Source organism: Trichogramma pretiosum, unplaced genomic scaffold, assembly GCF_000599845.2.
Source record: "Trichogramma pretiosum strain Unisexual culture from Peru unplaced genomic scaffold, Tpre_2.0 scaffold69, whole genome shotgun sequence".
NCBI classification, from domain to species: domain Eukaryota; kingdom Metazoa; phylum Arthropoda; class Insecta; order Hymenoptera; family Trichogrammatidae; genus Trichogramma; species Trichogramma pretiosum.
The window spans coordinates 356,711-377,245 of NW_019641608.1; the positions used below are offsets into that span (position 1 = coordinate 356,711).

At 32.9% G+C, this 20,535-nt stretch overlaps 6 protein-coding genes across 7 annotated transcripts; 3 read left to right on the forward strand and 3 right to left on the reverse strand.

Annotated features, from left to right (window-relative positions):
• Positions 1-262: 262 nt before the first annotated feature.
• Positions 263-4,058, reverse strand: LOC106648521 (myotubularin-related protein 10-B). Its single transcript, XM_014365458.2, has 11 exons — positions 3,935-4,058; positions 3,516-3,868; positions 3,064-3,255; positions 2,837-2,986; positions 2,638-2,762; positions 2,384-2,539; positions 2,001-2,305; positions 1,790-1,936; positions 1,545-1,717; positions 1,297-1,467; positions 263-1,218 (listed from the first exon to the last, which is right to left on the reverse strand). The coding sequence occupies exons 2-11, from the start codon at positions 3,576-3,578 to the stop codon at positions 745-747; spliced, it is 1,956 nt and encodes a 651-aa protein (XP_014220944.1). The 5' UTR covers positions 3,579-3,868; positions 3,935-4,058; the 3' UTR covers positions 263-744.
• An 819-nt stretch (positions 4,059-4,877) lies between these two features.
• On the reverse strand, positions 4,878-7,087 carry LOC106648503. The gene is made up of 4 exons (XM_014365430.2): positions 6,834-7,087; positions 6,335-6,759; positions 5,605-6,045; positions 4,878-5,544 (listed from the first exon to the last, which is right to left on the reverse strand). Exons 1-4 carry the CDS (start codon positions 6,873-6,875, stop codon positions 4,878-4,880), a joined length of 1,575 nt encoding a protein of 524 aa, XP_014220916.1. The 5' UTR covers positions 6,876-7,087.
• Position 7,088: 1 nt separating this feature from the next.
• LOC106648544 (arrestin domain-containing protein 17-like) lies at positions 7,089-11,609 on the forward strand. The gene is made up of 6 exons (XM_014365496.2): positions 7,089-7,483; positions 8,785-8,940; positions 9,688-9,902; positions 9,978-10,375; positions 10,451-10,710; positions 10,840-11,609. Exons 1-6 carry the CDS (start codon positions 7,366-7,368, stop codon positions 10,977-10,979), a joined length of 1,287 nt encoding a protein of 428 aa, XP_014220982.1. The 5' UTR covers positions 7,089-7,365; the 3' UTR covers positions 10,980-11,609.
• Positions 11,610-12,188: 579 nt separating this feature from the next.
• On the forward strand, positions 12,189-16,644 carry LOC106648587 (lon protease homolog, mitochondrial). Of its 2 annotated transcripts, none has more exons than XM_014365581.2 (11): positions 12,189-12,585; positions 12,817-13,050; positions 13,127-13,299; positions 13,459-13,808; positions 13,874-14,065; positions 14,142-14,446; positions 14,522-14,661; positions 14,738-15,020; positions 15,096-15,702; positions 15,774-16,073; positions 16,159-16,644. In XM_014365581.2, the coding sequence occupies exons 1-11, from the start codon at positions 12,341-12,343 to the stop codon at positions 16,387-16,389; spliced, it is 3,060 nt and encodes a 1,019-aa protein (XP_014221067.1). In that variant the 5' UTR covers positions 12,189-12,340; the 3' UTR covers positions 16,390-16,644. The 2 variants fall into 2 exon arrangements, with proteins under 2 accessions (XP_014221067.1, XP_014221068.1); XM_014365582.2 differs by having other exon boundaries at positions 13,519-13,808.
• Positions 16,645-16,913: 269 nt separating this feature from the next.
• LOC106648590 (gonadal protein gdl) lies at positions 16,914-18,124 on the reverse strand. The gene is made up of 2 exons (XM_014365586.2): positions 17,932-18,124; positions 16,914-17,868 (listed from the first exon to the last, which is right to left on the reverse strand). Exon 2 carries the CDS (start codon positions 17,830-17,832, stop codon positions 17,308-17,310), a length of 525 nt encoding a protein of 174 aa, XP_014221072.1. The 5' UTR covers positions 17,833-17,868; positions 17,932-18,124; the 3' UTR covers positions 16,914-17,307.
• Positions 18,125-18,273: 149 nt separating this feature from the next.
• On the forward strand, positions 18,274-20,524 carry LOC106648589 (poly(U)-specific endoribonuclease homolog). The gene is made up of 4 exons (XM_014365585.2): positions 18,274-18,413; positions 18,488-18,701; positions 18,765-19,203; positions 19,278-20,524. Exons 1-4 carry the CDS (start codon positions 18,350-18,352, stop codon positions 19,512-19,514), a joined length of 954 nt encoding a protein of 317 aa, XP_014221071.1. The 5' UTR covers positions 18,274-18,349; the 3' UTR covers positions 19,515-20,524.
• The last annotated feature ends 11 nt before the right edge of the window (positions 20,525-20,535 follow it).

Consider the following 20,535-nt stretch of genomic DNA (forward strand, 5'->3'; position numbering starts at 1 on the left):
TTTTGATAAAAGGCGAAATCAATATTTTTATTTTCAAATCACAGGTAGCATTTTCACACTACTTCAAAAAAAATTATATTTATACATCTTGTGATAACTAGATGGTTGTAAATATAATCACAAAAGATAAATTTCTTATATATTTTTAGTCTTGATATTTTACATATCTAACATGAAATATATGATATTTAGTATATACAACCAATACATTAGTTTTCTTTTCTCACAATAAATATATTTATATCTGATAACTTACTATATTTAAAGATTAATAATCCAATAGCGCGTTTATTTTGTACAAAACATTAAATATAATTAAGACAGTTCAAAAATTGAAAAACATAATTGACTGACTTATCCCAAATCGCCTCATTGTTGAATACTTTTACTTTGGTGTTCTTCATTTAACGTTACTTTTTATGTTCAGGAATTCTTACAGAATTTCAATTTGAATACTGAACAGTATTCTAAATAATTTTCAAAAAATTAAAATTAAACAAAGTCAATTTAAAAAAAAAAATGAATAACTGTACTTATCAAATTTTTGAAAATTTAAACTACTTTATTTGAACTAGTATGATAAATTATTGCAAAGTGCACTTCTCTATCGATGAGCGTGTATAGCGCTCCATTTTTTTATACAGCATAAAACGTCTTTTCATGTATGAGAATAGATAATTAGCTCAAAGCTAAATGCCATCTAAAAGTTTCTCATGTAATTACAATAGAAAAATTACTTTGAAATCAATCTGTAGTTGTCAACAAACTCTGTGAGTCAATCATACTTTCATTCATAATGAAACTTGCATTCATAATAGGAGTACTGACATTATTTCCTGATGATTTATTACTAAATGGGTAAAAACTGTTGATATTCATTTGTAACAAACAAGTGGAAAGTTGATCAATATTTGAAGAAGTTACCGTTGCTTCATTGGCATCAATTTTTAATTGTGCTAAATCATTTTGCAACAGTCTTGCATACATTTCAATTTGGTTTTTTCCACCATTGTTTATAATCAAATGTGGAATCCATCTAAAGTAACATTGTGACCATATTTCTAGATTGGATATTCCGTGATTAGGTTTAATTTGATGTAATTTAGAGTCAGCCAGTGCAGGTGCATATAGAGGATTATAAAAAAGTTGGATATCATGGTCACTGAATTGTTCACGCCAATCCCATACACTGCGTAAAACAAGTTGATTTGTAGGATCCTAAAATAGTATAATTCATCAAGTTTTATGAATGCTCTCAAATTATTAAAATAATTTTTTTCTAGTTTTCAAACTTACAGAAGCTGCCTTAACGCGATCTCTTTCAGAATTAAATATGAAAGTTTCAAAAATTGACACATGTGTAGAGTCCCATAATGTTGTCAAATAAGTTTCAGTAAATTCAAAATAGGCAGGAAATTGTTGACATAACTGCCACACACAATCCAGGTATAGTAAAAATAAAGGTGCCTAAAATAATTTATAATTTACTTATTAGGATGATATTTGACGAAATTCGACTGTGTAACTTATAATTTTGTTTCAACCTTTTCTGATCCATCATTTTTTAAATGACCCAATCGATCACAAAATGGATGACCAGCTGCAACCCATTCTTTTTGGATTAATGACTGAAAACCTACTATTGTTCGAAAATGTGGATCAAGCAACAATTGTACCAAACTAGATATTATACAGCAAAAATCTCTTCCGGAACCTTCTGCAATTTTAAATGATATATAAATTAAAAAATTACCAAATACAGAAACTAGGAAATATTTATGATTTATACCTTGCAGTATAACTGGAACACCATCATTTAACTCTTCGCAAGCTTCCACAGATTTTCTCAAACAAAGAGAAACATGTTTTAACCATTTTGTATTTTCTAATAACGAGTAGAAGTTATTTTCTTGATGTATGAACTGCCTAATGCTGTCTAAATAAAATAAATTGAAAATTTTAATGAAAATTTAAAAATTATAATTATTTTTACTATTTACCTGGAGAACACAATTCAACCAATTTTGTAAAACTATATGATACACTTTTAATACTTATATCTTTGTTTAATTCAATAATTACAGGTTGAATTTTTTTTGGATGATTTTTGCGAATGTTTTCTAACATAATGTTTTCTTGAGTCCTATCTGGAATACTTATACTTAATTCTGCCATTTTTACTAATGCAGCACCCGAATCATTTGACCAGGACCATATCGGTGGTCGGCTGCCTTGAAAATGCCAAGCTGCCTTAGTTAACTGATCATCAGTAACTGATGCTGGTACAATAATATACTCTGATAAACTGAAATTTAAATTAAAAATATATCCACTTTTACATTTAGTGATTTATATTTAGTAATATATATCATAATTTTAATACCTAGTACAAAGTCTAAATTGTTCATTGGCTCTGGAAATCCGCCAGCTTTTCTGCAAAAGATTATTTTTTCTATATGTTCGATCTAATTCACTTTGCCAATCTGTTCTTTTTCGAAACAGTTGTATTTCTTTATCCAAACTGCTATAATAAGGTTCCCTAAAAATTAAAATTAAAATAATTTCAAATTTTACAACATTAAAGTGACAGGTTATAATTGATTTAAATTTTACTTTCTGAATTTCAATTGTACTTACGAGTACTCATAAGCAAATAATAAATAATGCTTTGTAGGAAATGCATGATGAAGTAATGCATTTAAAATATTTCTTCCATCTCCGATATCAGAAAATTTAAATGAAAATGACCATGTCCTCAAGTTCTATAAATTTTAATAAAATAATCATAGAAAGATTGAAAATTTAGATTTTATATTTATCTATAAGATATACTTACTTTGCATACTATAAAAATTCCTTTGACTTTAGATGGTACAGATACTCCTGTTGTTAGTTTTCTTTTTTTATCGCCAATCAAATAAATATTATCAACATTTGATAAACAAATATCTGTGTAACCTAATAAATGGTTTTGTTGGTGAATATCCTGAAATTAGAGGACAAATTATTAATCAGTTTGATTACATTCATTAATAATTTAAAAAAAAATACAAAATAACTCACATCAACATTCTCTTCTGCAGTAACAAATGTAAGTTTAAAATTAGTAATTGCTAACAGCCCTGAAATTCCTTGTTTTGATTCACTGACAGGTTCAAACATAAGAACATTTTTGGCTTTAGCAACAATGGCTTCACCCGAGAGTAATTTAATGCTACTTTCATCCGTTAAGTCTCTTCTATTAGAGTCAAAATCCTAAGTTCAACATAGTAAAAACAATTTTATGAGAAAAAAGAATTATTTTCATGTTCAATGATTAGTGTGAAGCTTCCTAGTACAATATATCCAACAGAAGAAGATGATCAATTTCTAAAAAGCAGCTTCATTGCACAGTTAATCTTATGTAAGAAAAATATGAAATCAATACTTTGACCCTCATGGACCCAACCCATGAAATTTTATCATTCAGGAAAATAAATAAATTCATAAACAATCGATTAATTATGATGGATTACCTGCATCTCATGTTCCTCGAAGCCTACATAGCTTATGAAATTGTTGCAGTTTTTGACATCCATAGTGGAAAACGCAAGGACTTTTCTGCATTCGGTATAAATTTTTTTTAAATGCGTAAAAAAACGAAAAATCCGTCCTGCCTGCTGAACAGGAGACTCGCGAAAAACGTCGAGAGTTGATATAGCCGCCAGACCGTAGCCGTTCCAAAAACTGGGATAATTCTCAATATTATTAAATACGTGTAGGTGGATAAGATATGATGAATATACGAAACGTCACTTTGGTAAACAGTTTGCGACCCCCTCTCAAATGGATACGCATCGACGATATTTCTTGTATTAATACGTTTTTGCTAAAACACAATTCATTTTTTAGATAGAATCATAGATGTCTTTGTTTAAATATGTTAAAATCTTACAGAAAACCAAATTTCTGCACTAGTCAAATAAATTACTCGATGAACAGCATTATACAATTTGATGGAACGAAAAGTCAACACTGATACTGCAATGTTTCTGTAGAATACAAGAATCTAACCTGTGAATTGCTTACTTGCTTACATGCTATATCTATACATAATTTATAATGAATGCTTGTACCTATATATACAATATTGAATACACAGTGCAGCGGGCTACGGGCGACCCATCAGCTACAAGCATTAGCAAGATAGCAACTAATAAGCTAACAGTTTTTAGCAAGATTTAAATGCAGGTCAATTTTATTGACACAAAGCCTCGGCACAATAAAATAATAAAACGTACACGAAATTGAGATATCGTTCAAATTCTGATTAGTGTACACAGGCAAGGTTTTGCAATAATAGTTTAATTAGGCGTTGAATTTTCTTAGCTAGTTATTTAACATAAACTTACGCGTAAAGGAAAACTTTTTTCTCTCAAATTGTTTGAGCAATACTAAACAGTTTAAGAAGCTGTTGAAGAAAGAAAATGATAAAAACGTCCAATTTATAAAGAATAATTTTAGATTACATATTAATTAAGTAGTTAAATGAATTGATTGCACTTTAATTTAGAAATTTTATAAAGAAGTTATAAATTTACACATTTTGATAAATTTTTATTCAAAAAGATATTAAAATTCAAAAAATACACAATTATTGATTTTTTTGATCATTTAAAATTCATTACAATATTATCAATAAATGTAGTGCAAAGTAATTTAAAAGTTCTCTTCTAATTTTAAAATATTTATCAGCAAAAACAATTCAATGAATTATCAAATTTTTTATAGTAATTTAGAATATCATTAGATTCAGAATGATTAATCAACAATGGATATGCAACTTGTATTAGTGGTCAAAAACTTACATTTTCTGTTAAAAATGTAAAATATGTGTATTAAAAATATTTAACTTTCATTTCATATTTGAATTCCATCTTTCGTCTTCTATTTTCAGTATTATAAGTGAAATTACGTAAAAAGCTATCAATCTTAGTTTCAGATTTATCGCTATTGAATAAGCAATTAGTCTGTATGGTTGTCGCAGTTCTGGCTTGAATAAATTGATGCTCTGGATAGTTGTTGAAATTACTGCCACTAGATATCTGTTGTTCAAATCCATTGTATTGAAACATGTTAGGCTGTCGTTTACTAGGGAATTCATTGCACGTTGTTGAATGCATCCTTTGATGATATTGTGAGTCATCGCAGCTACCAAGATGACTGTAAAATTGTTGAGGTGCCATGAAACCATCCATGGTCTCATTTTCTTCAATGATTTGATCATTGTCAAACATCATTTCATTGTTGAGTAAGCTTGATGGAGAATCGCTTAATTTCTCTTCATAACTACTGCATGAAATATACTCGGGTGGCGACGGTCTAAAACGAACAACTGTATTCGACTTTGTTCCAGTTGAATCGATGGGCGGCGAACTTTTTTCGGTAATCAAAGTACTGCTCTTGGTGTAGGTTCTACAAGGGGAAGCATTTTTGCCGAAAGGTGATCTGGTCTCGACGACCTCATTTTCATCCTTCATCGAGTAACAAGTTGCAGCGTCCGATCTATTTGAAAATTCCAAGTTATGGTAAAAAAAAGAAAGATGAACTTTGAATTTGACGTACTTGATACTTTTACAAGTTGGAGACGGCTCGGTTCTGTCTACCCAGCGTCCGACATGACCCGGCGTATAAAGTTTGCTCTTCATGTTTTCTTGTGTCAAAGGAACACTAATACCATACTTTTCCCAAATATTGGTGAGATTCAAATTCTTGGTTTTGGCGGTAGCTTTACCATTACAGCCCATTTCAGAGGGCAAGGAGCTGATATTTTCCTTCGAATCCAGAGCATTTTTCTCATTAGGGTTGAACGTGGAATTCCATATTTTATTTCTAGGTTGAGATTCGGTACCGTAGACCAACTCATTACGGAATCTGGATATAATGGCCATCGTTTGTTCCATTGGTTTGGTAAATTTTTTCAATTTCCGTCTACGCTTCGGTGCGGGACTAATTTGTTCTTCTTCCATAGCTCGTATAACTTGCCAAGCCTTAGGATTATTTTTTCTGGAATAATATGTATGAATAATTGTCATTGATCGTAAAATAAATGAGAAAGAATCAAGCTACTCTTTTAATTTGAAGTCTTTTTATTTATTGAACTGTAATCGTTTGTAAAAAGAAATATCGTTTAATTTTCCGATGAAATTTAAAAATTGGTATAAAATTCGCACTCTCGTTTAAAAATGAATTTGTTTTTATTTAATATAAAGATAATAAGAGTGGCAAAAGTGAAAATATTTATCTAAGTCAATCATTGATATTAATAGATTCAAATTCGTCACTCAAAGAGTACTTTAGATCTTCTCTTTGCGCAAATTCGTCTTCCATTCTCTTGACGAATTGCTCGAAGTAATCGTCGTCGTCTTCATTATCCGAAAGAAATAGGGACTTGTACTCGGCGTCGATTGGATCGTCTCTTTCCTCGTCGCAACTTTCTTGCCGATCGCACGTTCGTTTGAAATGTTCGCTGTATCGTTCCTTCATGCAAGGGTCGCACAATTTGCCCGTATCACGGCCCGATTGGTGTTTGCAGCCAGTCTCGTAGTTGGCGTTAATCAGGCGAATCGCCGCCGAAAGGATTCTTTTTTTGTCGATTTCCACTTTTTCTTCCAGGGTCAAATCCTTTTGCACCGGCGTTATTTTGGCAGTCGACTTGGACGTCGAAGGTTTATATTTTCTTTTCTTATTAGTTGACTGCATTATTGATACAGTTGAGATCTGAAATCGTTCAAAAAGCGATTATAAATGTAAAGAAAATAACTGCCGCGTTAATCGGTTATTAGGTAACATACGCGTTCAGATACAACTGATAATCGAAAGAGTCGCCAAAGCATTTGGAGCAGCTTCGTAAATTCGAATTTTTCGAAGGTGTGTAAACATTCGGTAGGGTCAGTTATGGCTTGTGTAAGACCGCAAGCATCCGTCCGTGCGTCAAACTGACGGGGAGTGGGAGACTGCCGACTGAGTCGAGCCGCCCGTACCGAAGCATAGGTAAGGTATAGTCAACCAACACCGCGCGTCTGCTTACTCATTAGTCGTAACTCGAGTCGTGGTCGCCTCGGGAGCTCTCGATGCTCTGTCTTGCCTCGGTATCAATTTTGCATTAATATATAACCGATGCATGTGTGAGACGCAAACCGCCGTCCTAGCGACGGGACAAAACGAGTTTTCATTGTTTTTTTAGGAATGAAGTATTATTAAAAATTGTTCGTTAATAAGTTTAGTGTACGATTCATTTTTAAGACTCGAGTGTAGCAAGAAGAGTGTGTGACGTCAGTGATTTGTTTATTTAAATCGAAAGTACATAATTATACGTGCCGTGCAATGCCGAAGTTAACAGATTTTTGCGTTAAATTCGACCGAGAAGGTTCAACGTTCCAGCCCGGAGAAACGGTCACTGGTAAAGTTATCGTCACATTGACCAAGCCCAAGAATATCAAAGGTGAGAGGAAACGAGCATTCGCATATCATTGTATCTCATTTTTTTCTTTGTATCTCTTTGTCAATCATCTCGTCGTGCGTCGGTGTGTAACGCGTATATTTATTATGGAATGTTTGTATGTAATACATTCATCGATGATCAACAAAATGGCATATGCTGCTCTTTCATTTTTTTTTCTCTTTTGCTGACCCATTCAACAGGCTTGCATTGATCTTCGAACGAGAGTATCCACCTCGTGTTCTGGCCCGTAAAAAATTATTTGCGCAATCGATGCTCGCTTATTCGAAACTATCCACACTCGAATGCTCGTGGTTTCCTAATAATGCATCGATTTTTAATCAAGGGTGAAGATTTACTTGTCCAAAAATTCTGTTTGCACAGCTTTTGTTTGGACACGACATGGTCTTTGCAGACGACGAATTCGATCGCGGAGAAAAGAAGCGAGCGGGAATGACGGCTGGCTTATTCCTTGAATCTCGCGTGTGTTCGATCGAAAGTAGCCGCGGTTACGTAGAAAATGTTTTCTGCCTAATGAATCGGTTATCGATCGTTAAAGGGTCAACGATCTGCAAGACCCCTCGAACTTATCTTTTTGTATTTACTCGAATAAGGCAAATGTCCTGTCACGATAGTAAATGGGTTTTTTTTATTATTAATTATTGATGAACTTTTATTTGAGCAGAAAAATTATTCTGATCAATAGGAAAGTTACATTGTTAACAAGACCATCGAAATTGAAGATAAATACTGCAACTGAATATTTTATAACATTATAAATAGTATTAAAAAATGATAATTACATTTCGTCAAATACACACGCGTGATGCAAAATTTGCAATATTTAAGCAAATGTTGATGATTTCGGAGTCACTCGCGTGCATGTGTCTTAGAAAATCGATAGAGCCTAATAAAGCACACACATCTCTTGCCGAGCTTGTTTATCGGTGTAGGATTTCCCGTACTTATACATCTGCAAATGCGATACACATTAGCGTGACTCACTCGTATTCTTCCGGTATACTTATATTGTGGGGCACTGGCGTTGCCATGCTTCTAAACGCAAAAGCAGAAAAGCTGTGTACACCTACCCAGCGATTGCGAAATTTCATTTTTTCACATTCGCCGAGGGCTGTATATCGTGTTACCCTCATGATTTGTGTTCCATGTATACATGTGTCTTTGAGTGGTAGCGGCCAGCAGCTGCGCTACATACTTTTATCACCTGCTTTTATATGTATAGGCCTATACCGAGAGCGCTTGTACTTTAGTATACTTATTATTGTTCTTTTTCGTGTACGCAGAGATAAGACTCGAGGCTCGTGGCGAGGCCGAGGTGCACTGGACAAAGAGCCGCAATGTCAAGGACAGCAGTGGGCGCAGCCACCATCACACGGATCACTATCGCGGTACCGAGCACTACTTCAACGTCTCCAATCGTCTCTTGGGAACTCCCGCGGGTAATGATGATATTACTTTATTTTTATATATAAAATACATCGCATCGCGCGATCATTTAGAACGTTTCGTTGAAACGACGCGAGTCGAGAGCTGAGATTCTGAATCAATTAACGCTTCTTGTACGAAAAAGTCGTCGAGCTTTTAGACGCACCGAGCTGATAGCGTCGTCGTATCTAATTACCGATCTACCACGAACTTGGTTTCGAATATATTTTTCAACAAGCGACTATATTCTACGTACAAAGCTGAGCTGACCTTTTTTGGTATAATATTCCACACGCCAGTTCAGCGTGGTCCAAAATAATTGCAATTATTCCCTTTATATTGACGAATTGAAATATCTGCTTCTTTATTTGTATAAATTACAGTTTAAACGTTTATCACATGTGACAGAAGTTATCATTAAGGAGATATCAAAGTCAGACTTGAATGAAATGTTTCAAACACGTTTTTTTAGATTCCTACTAAAAAGCTATGTGAACATCGAGATTAAAACGAAATGAAAACATTCACGTACAATTTAGAAAAAAAATTTAGTGAAAATATCAAAAGATGCGTTCAGAAATATTTAGCCTGACTTCGGCATCTCTTTGATTGGCTAGTTTTCTATAGTAATTTGGGGAATGACTATCCAATACCTCCACAACAAACGGACAATTGCTTGCGCTTCTCGACCAAATTTCTCAAATACTTGCTTTTGATATTAGAAATTCATGATGCTTAAAATTTCTTTTTTTTCGATGCAGGATCGAATCATGCAACGATTCCAGCTGGTACACACATATTTCCATTCACTTTTCAACTGCCCAACAACATTCCATGCAGCATCGAGCACGTGTACGGCCACGTTCGTTACACTGTCAAAGCCGTACTTGACAGGCCATGGAGATTTGACCACAAAGTCGTGCAGGCCTTTACCGTCATTGCTCCCTTTGATTTGAACGCACAACCACACCTAACCGTGAGCTTTTGTTATTTTTTAAAAATAGTTAAAATGAACCACTTCTTAGAACTATTGCAATTTTTTTCTTTACAGACGGGTATAGATGACGAAATAAGGCGAAAATTTCTCAGCTGCTGTTGTTTCAGTTCAGGTGGCATGACTATTGATGTTAAAAGTCGAGTATCTGGCTTTGTACCGGGAGAAACCATCGACTTGATTGTTAGCTACGATAATACTTCCAATAGAGTTGATTTGAAAAAAATTTCAGTCAAATTGCAAAAGAGTGTAGAATTTTTTGCATCTACACCTTTCGCAGATAAAAAAATATGCACCACGACGATAAAAAAAATTAAAGACAGTGGAGCTTTTGAAAAACAAGGAGTAAGAACATTGAAGATAGAGGTGCCTCCCTTACCCCCTTCGCGTTTAGAGCATTGTCATATCATACACGTTGCTTACAATCTGGTTTTCGAAACAAAAGTTACAGGAATGTGAGTTGTTATTTCAAATTTTTATAGAAATTAATAATCGTTTAAAGTTATTGAATTAATGCCATTTTTTTCTAGGCACTTTGGCGCGTCGAAATGTTATCCCATAGAAATAGGAACTATACCTCTGTACCAGCAATCTAGCGATAGTTGTTTGAATGCTACTTTGAACACAACAAATATTAGTTCTATAACTCCAGCTTTACCCTCAGCGCCGCCGATTGATCAAATAAGTGCGAGTTCTCAACCGATGCCACAAACCTCAACGCCAATCGGCTTCGTAATTATGAGCGTACCACCATACCTGGCAGGTGCAGCTCAAGCTATGCCGGAAATGCGTGAGTTTTTCATACATAATATTTTTGCTAAATACATTCATTTATCGTTAAAAAAATTACTCATTATAATTAATAATAATTACTTAATCTCTCGAATAAAAAGTAACGAACGAATTTTATATTTTTCAGCGCCTCCATCTTATGAAGAATGTATATCTGGTGGTAATTTAATTTCAAATCCAAATGAACAAGGCATGCATGGCCAAAGTATTCCATTTGCTCCAAAATATCCAGTGTATAAATTTCCTATGCCATCATCTAACGAGTAAAAAACTACTCCATAAATATCCACGTGAAAATTTTTCACGCACTCTTCTTTAAATCAGTATAAGTTGTCAATGGTCATTGTGATAAAATTTCCAGACTATCAAATGTAATGCTTAAAGGATAAATTAAATAAGTTTTTTAAAAACACGTTCAAGCAAGTATGCAAGTACATTCTTGGACTCGAGAAATAGATACGTGCTGTGCACCTACTAACATGTTTGTTTACTTACAAATGTTTTTCTATTTTAAATAGTTAGAATAATAGGGTGAAACGACTGTTAAAACAAGTTTATTACTATATTCTGTGCCTAGGCTGCAATAAATAAAATTTCAGGACACGTGTTATTAGTGTAAAGACGAGGTTCATAATTACGAGCCCTGGGTTTTTTTTACGCAGCCTAAATGCATAAAAAAATTTTCGTAAATTTTTTTACAAATGTTTGACAATATTACGTAGTTTGAGTTTTATATTTACTTAAAATAGCAATTGAAGGAAAAAACTACAATGCTTCAAACGTCATTGTACCAAGTGAAATGTAGGTACCATATGGGTACTCTCTTAATTTATATACTAACGTTATAAAATTTTTTATATTGTGAGTATTATAATGAAAATAAATAAAAATATATGGATAAAGAAGAAAGAACGACCAAAATGTTTTCTTTTTCAATAATTATTTTTATGATTCATGTTAATTTATTAAAAATAAATCTCTCTTCGATATTTATTAATTCGAATGTATGGTGAGTATTTAATCAATTTCCTACTTTAAATGGCTGAAAGTGATTGATAATATCTGACCTTATAAATTTGAATCGCGAATTTCCAGTTAAGTCGCACCGAAATTGATCTTGAAATCGTTTTCTCAGACGTGTATTAATCGCGAACTATTTCAACTTGATGGGTGAGCCGTTACGTTTTCAGTACGCGTTATATTTTCATTGGCTTTGGAGTCTATTGGAACATTCAAGTACAACCGATGTGCAACCGTTGAAACAATAAAAAACACGAATTATCAAAATTCGCACGCTTGAAAATCTGCGTCTGTAGAACGCGAGGTAGATTGTAGAATGTAACAGTTGAAAGAATCGAGATATATAGCGCCTGTCAATCGGCAATCGACGTAAGCGTGCGATTCCATGTGGGTTCGAGTTAGGCTCGCTCACACAATACAGCTCGAAATTGCAAGATTTCGTCAGTTTGCCAAATGCTAACTCGTACGGCGTATCGCACGACGACAAAACGTTAACCTTGCGCGCTGAGACGAAACCGGTTCATTCTCGAGAGTTCGACGTCCGAGTTTGTGCTTTCTGCGTGTGTGTTTTTGTGCATTTTTCATAGAATTTTCCAAAGGTTTTTCCAATGCGCTTGGCAAGTGCAAAAATTTTGCCGCTGCTTCGGCATCGGGCTGCTTTCACTAGGAATATTTGCAATGCTGGCCATCGAGTTTCTATGGCCAAGTCGGAGTTGGCCCAAGAACTGGCTAGAACATCGTCGTTTACAGGACTCATGAGAATTGATTCGAGGTTCCTCAGGCAAAGTGCATCAGTAATAAGTGTCAGACAATTTTCATCAAAAGGATCTTCGGATAAAGACGACCCACCAGGGTCAGTATATTTACTTCATTTAGTTCATAACATCTTTTGTTTTTATTATATTTTTACGAAAATATCAATTGCCTAATGTTATTTTACCATTTTGGTTACAAGTTTATCATTTTTTCTTATAATTAGATTCAAAATTAAATATTTTTAATCGTATGCCCTTAATAAATTTTAATTGCAAAGTTATAAATTTTTTACAATTGATTAGTCATCATTATTGCATCAATTTTTTAGTGAACTCGATGCAATTGATGTACAGCCAGAAGATTATCCAACAGCTTTGCCAGCAACCGTTGTTGTTCCTGAAGTGTGGCCAAATGTACCTGTTATTGCTATCAATCGCAACCCTGTATTTCCACGATTTATTAAGCTGATAGAACTTACTAATCCAGTTCTGATAGACCTCATAAGACGTAAAGTAAAATTGAATCAGCCCTACGTTGGAATATTTTTGAAGAAAAATGAAGAGTAAGTAACTGGGATATTAATAAAGGGTGATAATAAAATTAATCTTTTGAGTACTATCATATCAATTTTTTTTCAGAAACGAGTCAGATATAGTTGATAAAGTGGATGACGTATATAATATTGGTACTTTTGCACAAATTCACGAGGTTCAAGATCTGGGAGACCGCTTGAGGCTAGTAGTGATGTCACATAGACGCATCAAGTTGGTTGGTCAAATCATTGAAGATATTACTCCAAAACCTACAGCTGGTAAAATATATTAAGCTACTAAAAAATTTTATCCTATTTTTTTTTATTGATGACATGGTTTAGTAAAACTATTTATTTAAGTAATTAGTAGATTAGAAGAATGAGTGTCAATTTTCCTTTTGAGGTGAAATCATTTCATATTAATGTGTACTTGTGTAGAGTCAGATGAGATGAAATTGACGTTTCCCTTATTAAATACGACAATTAACGTTCCTGTAGACGAAACCATGGCTGGAGGGAAAAAAAGTCGTAGAGAATTAAGAAGGAAGAAGTTGGAGAGTAAACTTGCAGAGCAAGTGGAGAAGGTAGAAAAAATGGAGTCCATTATTGAAGCAGAGAAATCCTCAGAAAAACCAATTGAAGCTCCTAAACAAGTTCAACAACAAGAAACTTCAGAAGCCCAAACAACAGCTGACCCTCAGGCTACACAAGATATTGTTCAACCCTTACTCATGGCTGAGGTAGTCAATGTCACTCATGAAAAATTCAGATACACAGAAGAAATAAAGGTATGAAAATTATTAAAATTTTTAAATGGTTTAATCCATTAATAATTTTATTTTATTTTTTATAGGCCTTGACTCAGGAACTAATAAAAACTATCAGGGATATTATCAGCATGAATTCTTTATATAGAGAATCGTTGCAACAAATGTTACATCAAGGACAAAGGGTTGTTGACAACCCTGTATACTTGAGTGATCTAGGAGCAGCTTTAACCGGAGCAGATGCTGCAGAGCTGCAACAAGTACTTGAGGAAATGGATGTCAGTTGATATAAAAAAATTTGATTATATTTATTTGAAGTTTATCTTTTGATATTAACTTTTTGTTTGTTTACAGATAACAAAAAGGTTGAGACTATCATTAGCTCTCCTCAAAAAAGAGTATGAACTGAGTAAATTGCAACAAAAAATTGGAAAAGAAGTGGAAGAAAAAGTCAAACAACAACATAGAAAATACATTCTACATGAGCAACTAAAAGTTATAAAAAAAGAATTAGGTTTGGAAAAAGAAGATAAAGATGCTATCGCAGAAAAATACAGAGAAAAGATAAAAGACAAAGTTCTTCCAAAGCCTGTCATGGATGTTTTAGAAGAAGAATTAAATAAAATAAGCTTTTTAGAGAGTCATAGTAGTGAATTCAAGTAATTTAAATAATTTGAATTTAATTAGTCTTAGACAACCGATTATTGTTTATTAACAAGTAAAATTATTTACAGTGTCACAAGAAATTATCTTGATTGGTTGACTTCTATGCCTTGGGGTGTAACTAGTCCGGAAAATTTAGAAATTACACGAGCAATGGAAATTTTGGATGCAGATCATTATGGAATGGAAGATATAAAAAAACGAATATTGGGTATACATTTATACTTTTAAAACAAATTTTAATTATTGATCATGTAGAAAAATCGAAAACCTCAACATTTTTTTAGAATTTATTGCTGTTAGTCAATTGAAAGGATCCACTCAAGGAAAAATTCTATGCTTCCACGGACCTCCCGGTGTTGGAAAAACTTCTATAGCTAAATCGATATCTCGAGCCTTAAACCGAGAATATTTCCGATTCAGTGTCGGTGGTATGACTGATGTTGCAGAAATCAAGGGTCATCGACGAACATACGTTGGTGCCATGCCCGGAAAAATTATTCAATGTCTGAAAAAAACGAAGACTGAAAACCCTCTAGTTCTTATAGATGAAGTGGACAAAATTGGAAAGTCAGTATAGAAAAATATAAACTACAAATTTTATTTTGTATCATATCTCAAACTAAATATCCACTTATTTCATAGGGGATATCAAGGCGATCCAGCATCAGCTTTGTTGGAAATGTTGGACCCAGAACAAAATTCGAATTTCTTGGACCATTATCTTGATGTACCAGTAGACTTATCTAAAGTCTTATTTATCTGTACAGCTAACGTAATTGATACTATTCCTGAGCCTTTGCGTGACAGAATGGAAATGATAGATATGTCTGGATATGTTGCTGAAGAAAAACTAGCTATTGCAAAGCAATATCTGGTACCTCAGTCAATGAATAACTCTGGATTGAAAGATGATCAAGTAGTAATTGACGATACTGCCTTGAATTATCTTATAAAATCGTACTGTCGTGAATCTGGTGTTAGAAATCTACAAAAACAAATTGAAAAAGTACATCGTAAAGTTGCATTTAAAGTTGTCAAAAAAGAAGCAGAGAAACTTGAAATTACAAGTAATAATCTTCAAGATTTTGTTGGAAAGCCCATCTTCACTCATGATAGAATGTACGATATTACACCTCCTGGAGTAGTAATGGGCTTAGCATGGACTGCCATGGGTGGCTCAACGTTGTTTATTGAAACAACTGTCAGAAAACCAAATGATACTTCTAAGAAATTTGCGGGTTCATTTGAGGTAAAGTACTAATGTTTCCTCGAATTTGAATTTATTGCCTTTATTTACTAAAAGTCCAATTCAATTTTCAGGTCACTGGGCATTTAGGTGATGTGATGAAAGAATCGATAACCATAGCTATGACAGTAGCACGAAACTTTTTACAAAAACACGATCCGACGAATACGTTCCTGTACGACGCCCATCTACATCTTCACGTACCTGAAGGAGCGACGCCTAAAGATGGTCCTAGCGCAGGTACAACAATAGCAACAGCCTTCTTATCTCTTGCCAAAAATAAATCAATACGGCAAAATATTGCAATGACTGGCGAACTCAGTCTCATGGGAAAAGTTCTCCCTGTTGGTGGTATCAAGGAAAAGACTATTGCTGTTAGTATTGAAATATTTCATATTTTGTTCCTTTAAAAATTTAGTTATTCATTTTCATTATTTTTTTAACATTCATAACATCTAGGCAAAGCGCGTTGGTGTCACCTGCATACTCTTACCTGAAGAAAATAGAAAAGATTTCGATGATTTGCCCAAGTACATTACAGATGGTCTCGAAGTTCATTTTGTGGATAGCTTTGATGACATATACAGAATATGTTTCTCAGAGGGTCAAAGTAGTCAAACACCTGTACAGCCTAAAGAAGATACGTCTCCGCAGTATATTGCAAAAAAACAGGCTCCATTACAAGCATGAGAGTCAAAAGTGTTATTTTCATTCATTTTGAAAATATGGGGTATTGCAAAAGCAATGCCTCATAATCTTAAAAGTTAAGACCATGAATTTATTACATTCGATTTTTTTTTTATTATTGAACGGGTATTACCTTCAAATTAAAGCCGATATTTAAGACTCTTGTTACATACAGAGAATACTGAAACCAGAGTAAAAATAAAAATTCGAAATACATTTTCCGATGTTTCTACTGAATATTTTCGTGAAAAACTTACGTGGATTTCTCGAAAATAATGTTATTTATAAATCCACGAACTTTTTTGGAAAATTATTTTAAAGAAATTTAGAAAATGGGAATGAAAATTTTTATCTTTACCTGGCCAAGTCTTTCCTTTTACTCATATACAACTTGCATGACAATGATCATTTTATGTAGTATTTATTGTGTACTACTTAAATTTCTTCATTTTATGACTTTCAAAGTTAAACTTTGAACAAATTGAATATATAAAATGTTTGGAACGTAATAGTTAAAACAATAAAAAGTAATTTAGTCAGTCTTTTAATAGCACAACAGTATCAAATGATCAAGTTCGTGATATTTCAAACTTGTTACAGAGTAATACATATTTTTGCAAAAAGAGTATCCTTTGTAAATATGTACAGTAAATGCGTTTTACAAACATAATTTGTTGTTAAGATGCTTCATACAATTTTGTATAATATGAAAGTTAAAGATGATATAATTTTATCTAGGAAATGCAAAGCTTTGTACAAAAATATATTGTTTAAACTAATAATAATTTTCTTTTCATTCATTATATAATAAGTGTATGTTTAATTGAATGACAATGATGTTAATAATGAATGATGATGTAGTGAACATTTTTGGTAATTATTCAAGTCATCTATTTTTCTCATTCTAATTTAACGAAAATACTATCCAGGAAAATCCATTTTGCTAAGTCTTATAATAAAGTCACAAAGTCTCATTTGAACTTGTATATCCATAGGATTGTTTGTGATGTAAAAACCAGGTATACCAGCTTTCTCCAAGGTACTCTGCTGATCAGCAACTTTTTGATCAAGTTGCAAGACCAATTTCATATCTTGCTGTTTTAATTCTTCTCTGTGTCTTTGAAACATGGCCTGTTTAACAGCTTCTTTTTCTTCATCAGAGTGTATATTTGCTAAAGCTTGCAGAATTTCATTTTTCTGTGAACTAATTAATTGTAAACGTTGTTGAAATAGATGTTTCTCCGTTACATGCTGAATTTCCATCAAACCCTTTACAATTTCAAAAATGGTATCATTTAACAAATTATTAGCCAAGCCAGATAAAAGTTCATAGGGAAGTCTCATCTGATACTTGATTGGTAACTCGCGAACCATTTGTTGTAATTGGTCCATTAAAAAATAAACTTTCCGCTGAATATCTTGCGGTGTCAGTTCGTCGGCATCCATGTTTGACAAGTAGAAATGGAATAAACAAAGTAATAACTGTAACAAAATAGTTACAATTAAAAATAGATACAGGTTATAAAAAATCCTTGCGGACCTTACCTTATTATAATAATAAATTTGTTGATTCAATTAAATTGGATGGGATGATTTATTAACAATTGCTATTAAATATAAAAAACACTCGAAACATTTCATCATTTTCACGCTATTTCTATTCACATTGGCATTTATTTTACGATAGTATAGTCAATGCTCGAATGCTTTTCGGAGCACCTTGATACAGTCTTCCGAGCTGCATGAGTTACTTCAGTTGTTTGTCATACATTGTTTTGACCGACATAACCCTCATTTTAGTTATGTGACATTTTAACTGTTAGAAATAAATCGTTAAATCATTCATAAAGTTACTCATTTTTTTCATGTATGAAACTTGTAAATACCGCAAGATCTGGTGATTAGATTTTAATATAAGTGCAAGTATTATTTCTTTGTAAACATCGAAATCATTAATCTAATCATGCATGTCATTCAGAGTTTGTTTTATTGCCTTTTATTTGTGTTTACATTTCACTACGTAAAAGGTACGGTTGAGTAATCAAAGTTTTTAATTTTGCAAAATGAAATGATTTCCCAATAAATATACGTTATCATGTAGGCTATCAGCATCATCATTTCCATCATCATCATCATAACAACCACAATAATCATCAACCTGTTGATGAAATAGGTTCACCCATTAGTACAAAAGAATTAAGAAAAGTTTCAGAAGTAATTTTTGAACTTCTTCCTTCTGGACTTTTCCCCTCTATTGATGTTAATTACCAAGGACAAAGAGAGACTAAGGATGCAAAAGATGAAGCTCCTGAACCGTAAGTTAGATTTATTAGTGGTAATTTAATTCTCAAGATTTATATCTTTTATATATTTTTCAGTTTGTTTTTTATACCCTTGGATTTGTTTGAAGTTTTACCCCCCATAGAACTGATGAGAAAATTGTATGACAATTATAATTTGAATTCCCATTATCATGAGCATGTAACATTGGAAGAAGATATAGAAGAGAACCAGTTTATTAATAGTTTACTGGAACAAGAACTCCTAGTGTATACCATGGACTTTTTAGCTAGCAAAGGTTACTTTGCAAAAAATTTTCATGAATATAAAAGGATACTGAAGGATTTGTGGTTCCGACGATTCTCAAGATTTAATGAAACTGCTTTGGGTAGCTCTGGCTTTGAGCATGTTTTCTTAGTAGAAAAGAAACATAATAGATACATCACAGGTCTTCATAATTGGATATTTTTTGCTGACGAAGAAAACAGTAACAAAGCAAATTATCTTGGATATGTTGCCAAAGTAGATTTACATAATGTAAGAAAAATTATGATTCATTATGCTTTTTATTACATACTGTATGCAATATTTTTTATTTTTTATTTTTACAGAAAGCAGCAATATTGAAATTTTATGTGTCATATCTGGGAAAAACTAAGTTAACATCAATGTTTATTGGAACACCACCAGAATTTGAAATAGCTCTATATACGCTTTGCCATTTTGCGAGACCAAATAAGGTTTGCAAAGTAACTTTAGGTAATGTTAAAGTAGCTATTATGACACATTCTGAGAGTATTGACAATCAACAAGTTATTAGTACAGCATTTCCTAAGATTTACGCTTAAATTAAAAGTAATAATCTAATTTTGAGACTTGCTCAAATTATACATTTTAGTAGGGGAAAGTTAAACTTTAACATAATCTTATAGTAAAATTTATTTACAATATACAAAATAGTTTTAATCACGATGGAGTAATTAAAAATACTGTAATCATAACGTATTTATATAGTTGAGTAGTTTGGTGATTGTCATCACGACTTGTCAAAAAAATTCAAATTCATCTTTTACTCTGCCAAAATTGTTAGTGTTCAGTCTTCGTATATATACTTGGACAAATTTTTTCTCTAGATTGTTATAACTATAAGATCTGTTACAACAACTTTTCATTATGAAAAGAAAAGTATTAATTCTTAATTATGATTAACATATAATACCTAAGTATTACTAGATAATTATTGCATAATAATATAATGAGCCCACTTGACAAAATCAACTATAAGACTGGAAAACGTACTTAGAAAATAATACAATTATGCATTTTTAAAAGAATAGATCCTGAAACTTGTAACGCTGGATGATCAGTTAATTAATTGTAATTTGAATCTCCAACTACATAGCGAGAAAGCCTTGTTAATTTTATGATAGGCGCTGCTAGCTGTATCGTATTGATGTACAGGTTTGAACGAAGCCTATGTAACTAAAAAAAAAAGAATCATGTGAAAACATTGACTTGTTTGCAAGAAAAAAATGAAATTGAGAAGGAAAAAAGACTTGATGTACAGTCAATGAAGTACGTAAAACTTATGTTGTGAAAAATAGTGTATTTTTTTACCACAATAAAGTAACTTAAAATGGAAAAAAAAAACAAGCGTCGAGTATTCTGTCGCTTATCCGGCTATATCATACGTGCGTGATTAAAATTGATTGAATAATTGGGCAATCGCGAGAGGACGAATGCGCGCAGCAAAAAAGATATAGCCCGACGCTCGCAGTGTATACGAAGGAGGGAAAATGAAAAGTGTGCATCATCCCTATGAGTATAGTTATTGGCCTCTGACCAGGCGCGTCGCGTGTTGCCAGAGTC

Bases quoted from the DNA above. Each gene is read 5' to 3' on its own strand.
- LOC106648521 (XM_014365458.2), bottom strand. From the start codon at position 3,578: ATGGATGTCAAAAACTGCAACAATTTCATAAGCTATGTAGGCTTCGAG. The intron at 2,763-2,836 runs GTAAGTATATCT...TAAAATTTATAG, and splicing joins GAATTTTTATAGTATGCAAA to AACTTGAGGACATGGTCATT. The intron at 2,540-2,637 runs GTAAGTACAATT...TTTAATTTTTAG, and splicing joins TTATTTGCTTATGAGTACTC to GGAACCTTATTATAGCAGTT.
- LOC106648503 (XM_014365430.2), bottom strand. From the start codon at position 6,875: ATGCTTTGGCGACTCTTTCGATTATCAGTTGTATCTGAACGC. The intron at 6,760-6,833 runs GTATGTTACCTA...GAACGATTTCAG, and splicing joins TATCAGTTGTATCTGAACGC to ATCTCAACTGTATCAATAAT. The intron at 5,545-5,604 runs GTACGTCAAATT...ATTTTCAAATAG, and splicing joins CCAACTTGTAAAAGTATCAA to ATCGGACGCTGCAACTTGTT.
- LOC106648544 (XM_014365496.2), top strand. From the start codon at position 7,366: ATGCCGAAGTTAACAGATTTTTGCGTTAAATTCGACCGAGAAGGTTCA. The intron at 7,484-8,784 runs GTGAGAGGAAAC...TCGTGTACGCAG, and splicing joins CAAGCCCAAGAATATCAAAG to AGATAAGACTCGAGGCTCGT. The intron at 8,941-9,687 runs GTAATGATGATA...TTTTCGATGCAG, and splicing joins TCTCTTGGGAACTCCCGCGG to GATCGAATCATGCAACGATT.
- LOC106648587 (XM_014365581.2), top strand. From the start codon at position 12,341: ATGCGCTTGGCAAGTGCAAAAATTTTGCCGCTGCTTCGGCATCGGGCT. The intron at 13,051-13,126 runs GTAAGTAACTGG...ATTTTTTTTCAG, and splicing joins TTTTTGAAGAAAAATGAAGA to AAACGAGTCAGATATAGTTG. The intron at 14,447-14,521 runs GTAATTTAAATA...AATTATTTACAG, and splicing joins AGTCATAGTAGTGAATTCAA to TGTCACAAGAAATTATCTTG.
- LOC106648590 (XM_014365586.2), bottom strand. From the start codon at position 17,832: ATGGATGCCGACGAACTGACACCGCAAGATATTCAGCGGAAAGTTTAT.
- LOC106648589 (XM_014365585.2), top strand. From the start codon at position 18,350: ATGCATGTCATTCAGAGTTTGTTTTATTGCCTTTTATTTGTGTTTACA. The intron at 18,702-18,764 runs GTAAGTTAGATT...TATATTTTTCAG, and splicing joins AAAGATGAAGCTCCTGAACC to TTTGTTTTTTATACCCTTGG. The intron at 19,204-19,277 runs GTAAGAAAAATT...TTATTTTTACAG, and splicing joins CCAAAGTAGATTTACATAAT to AAAGCAGCAATATTGAAATT.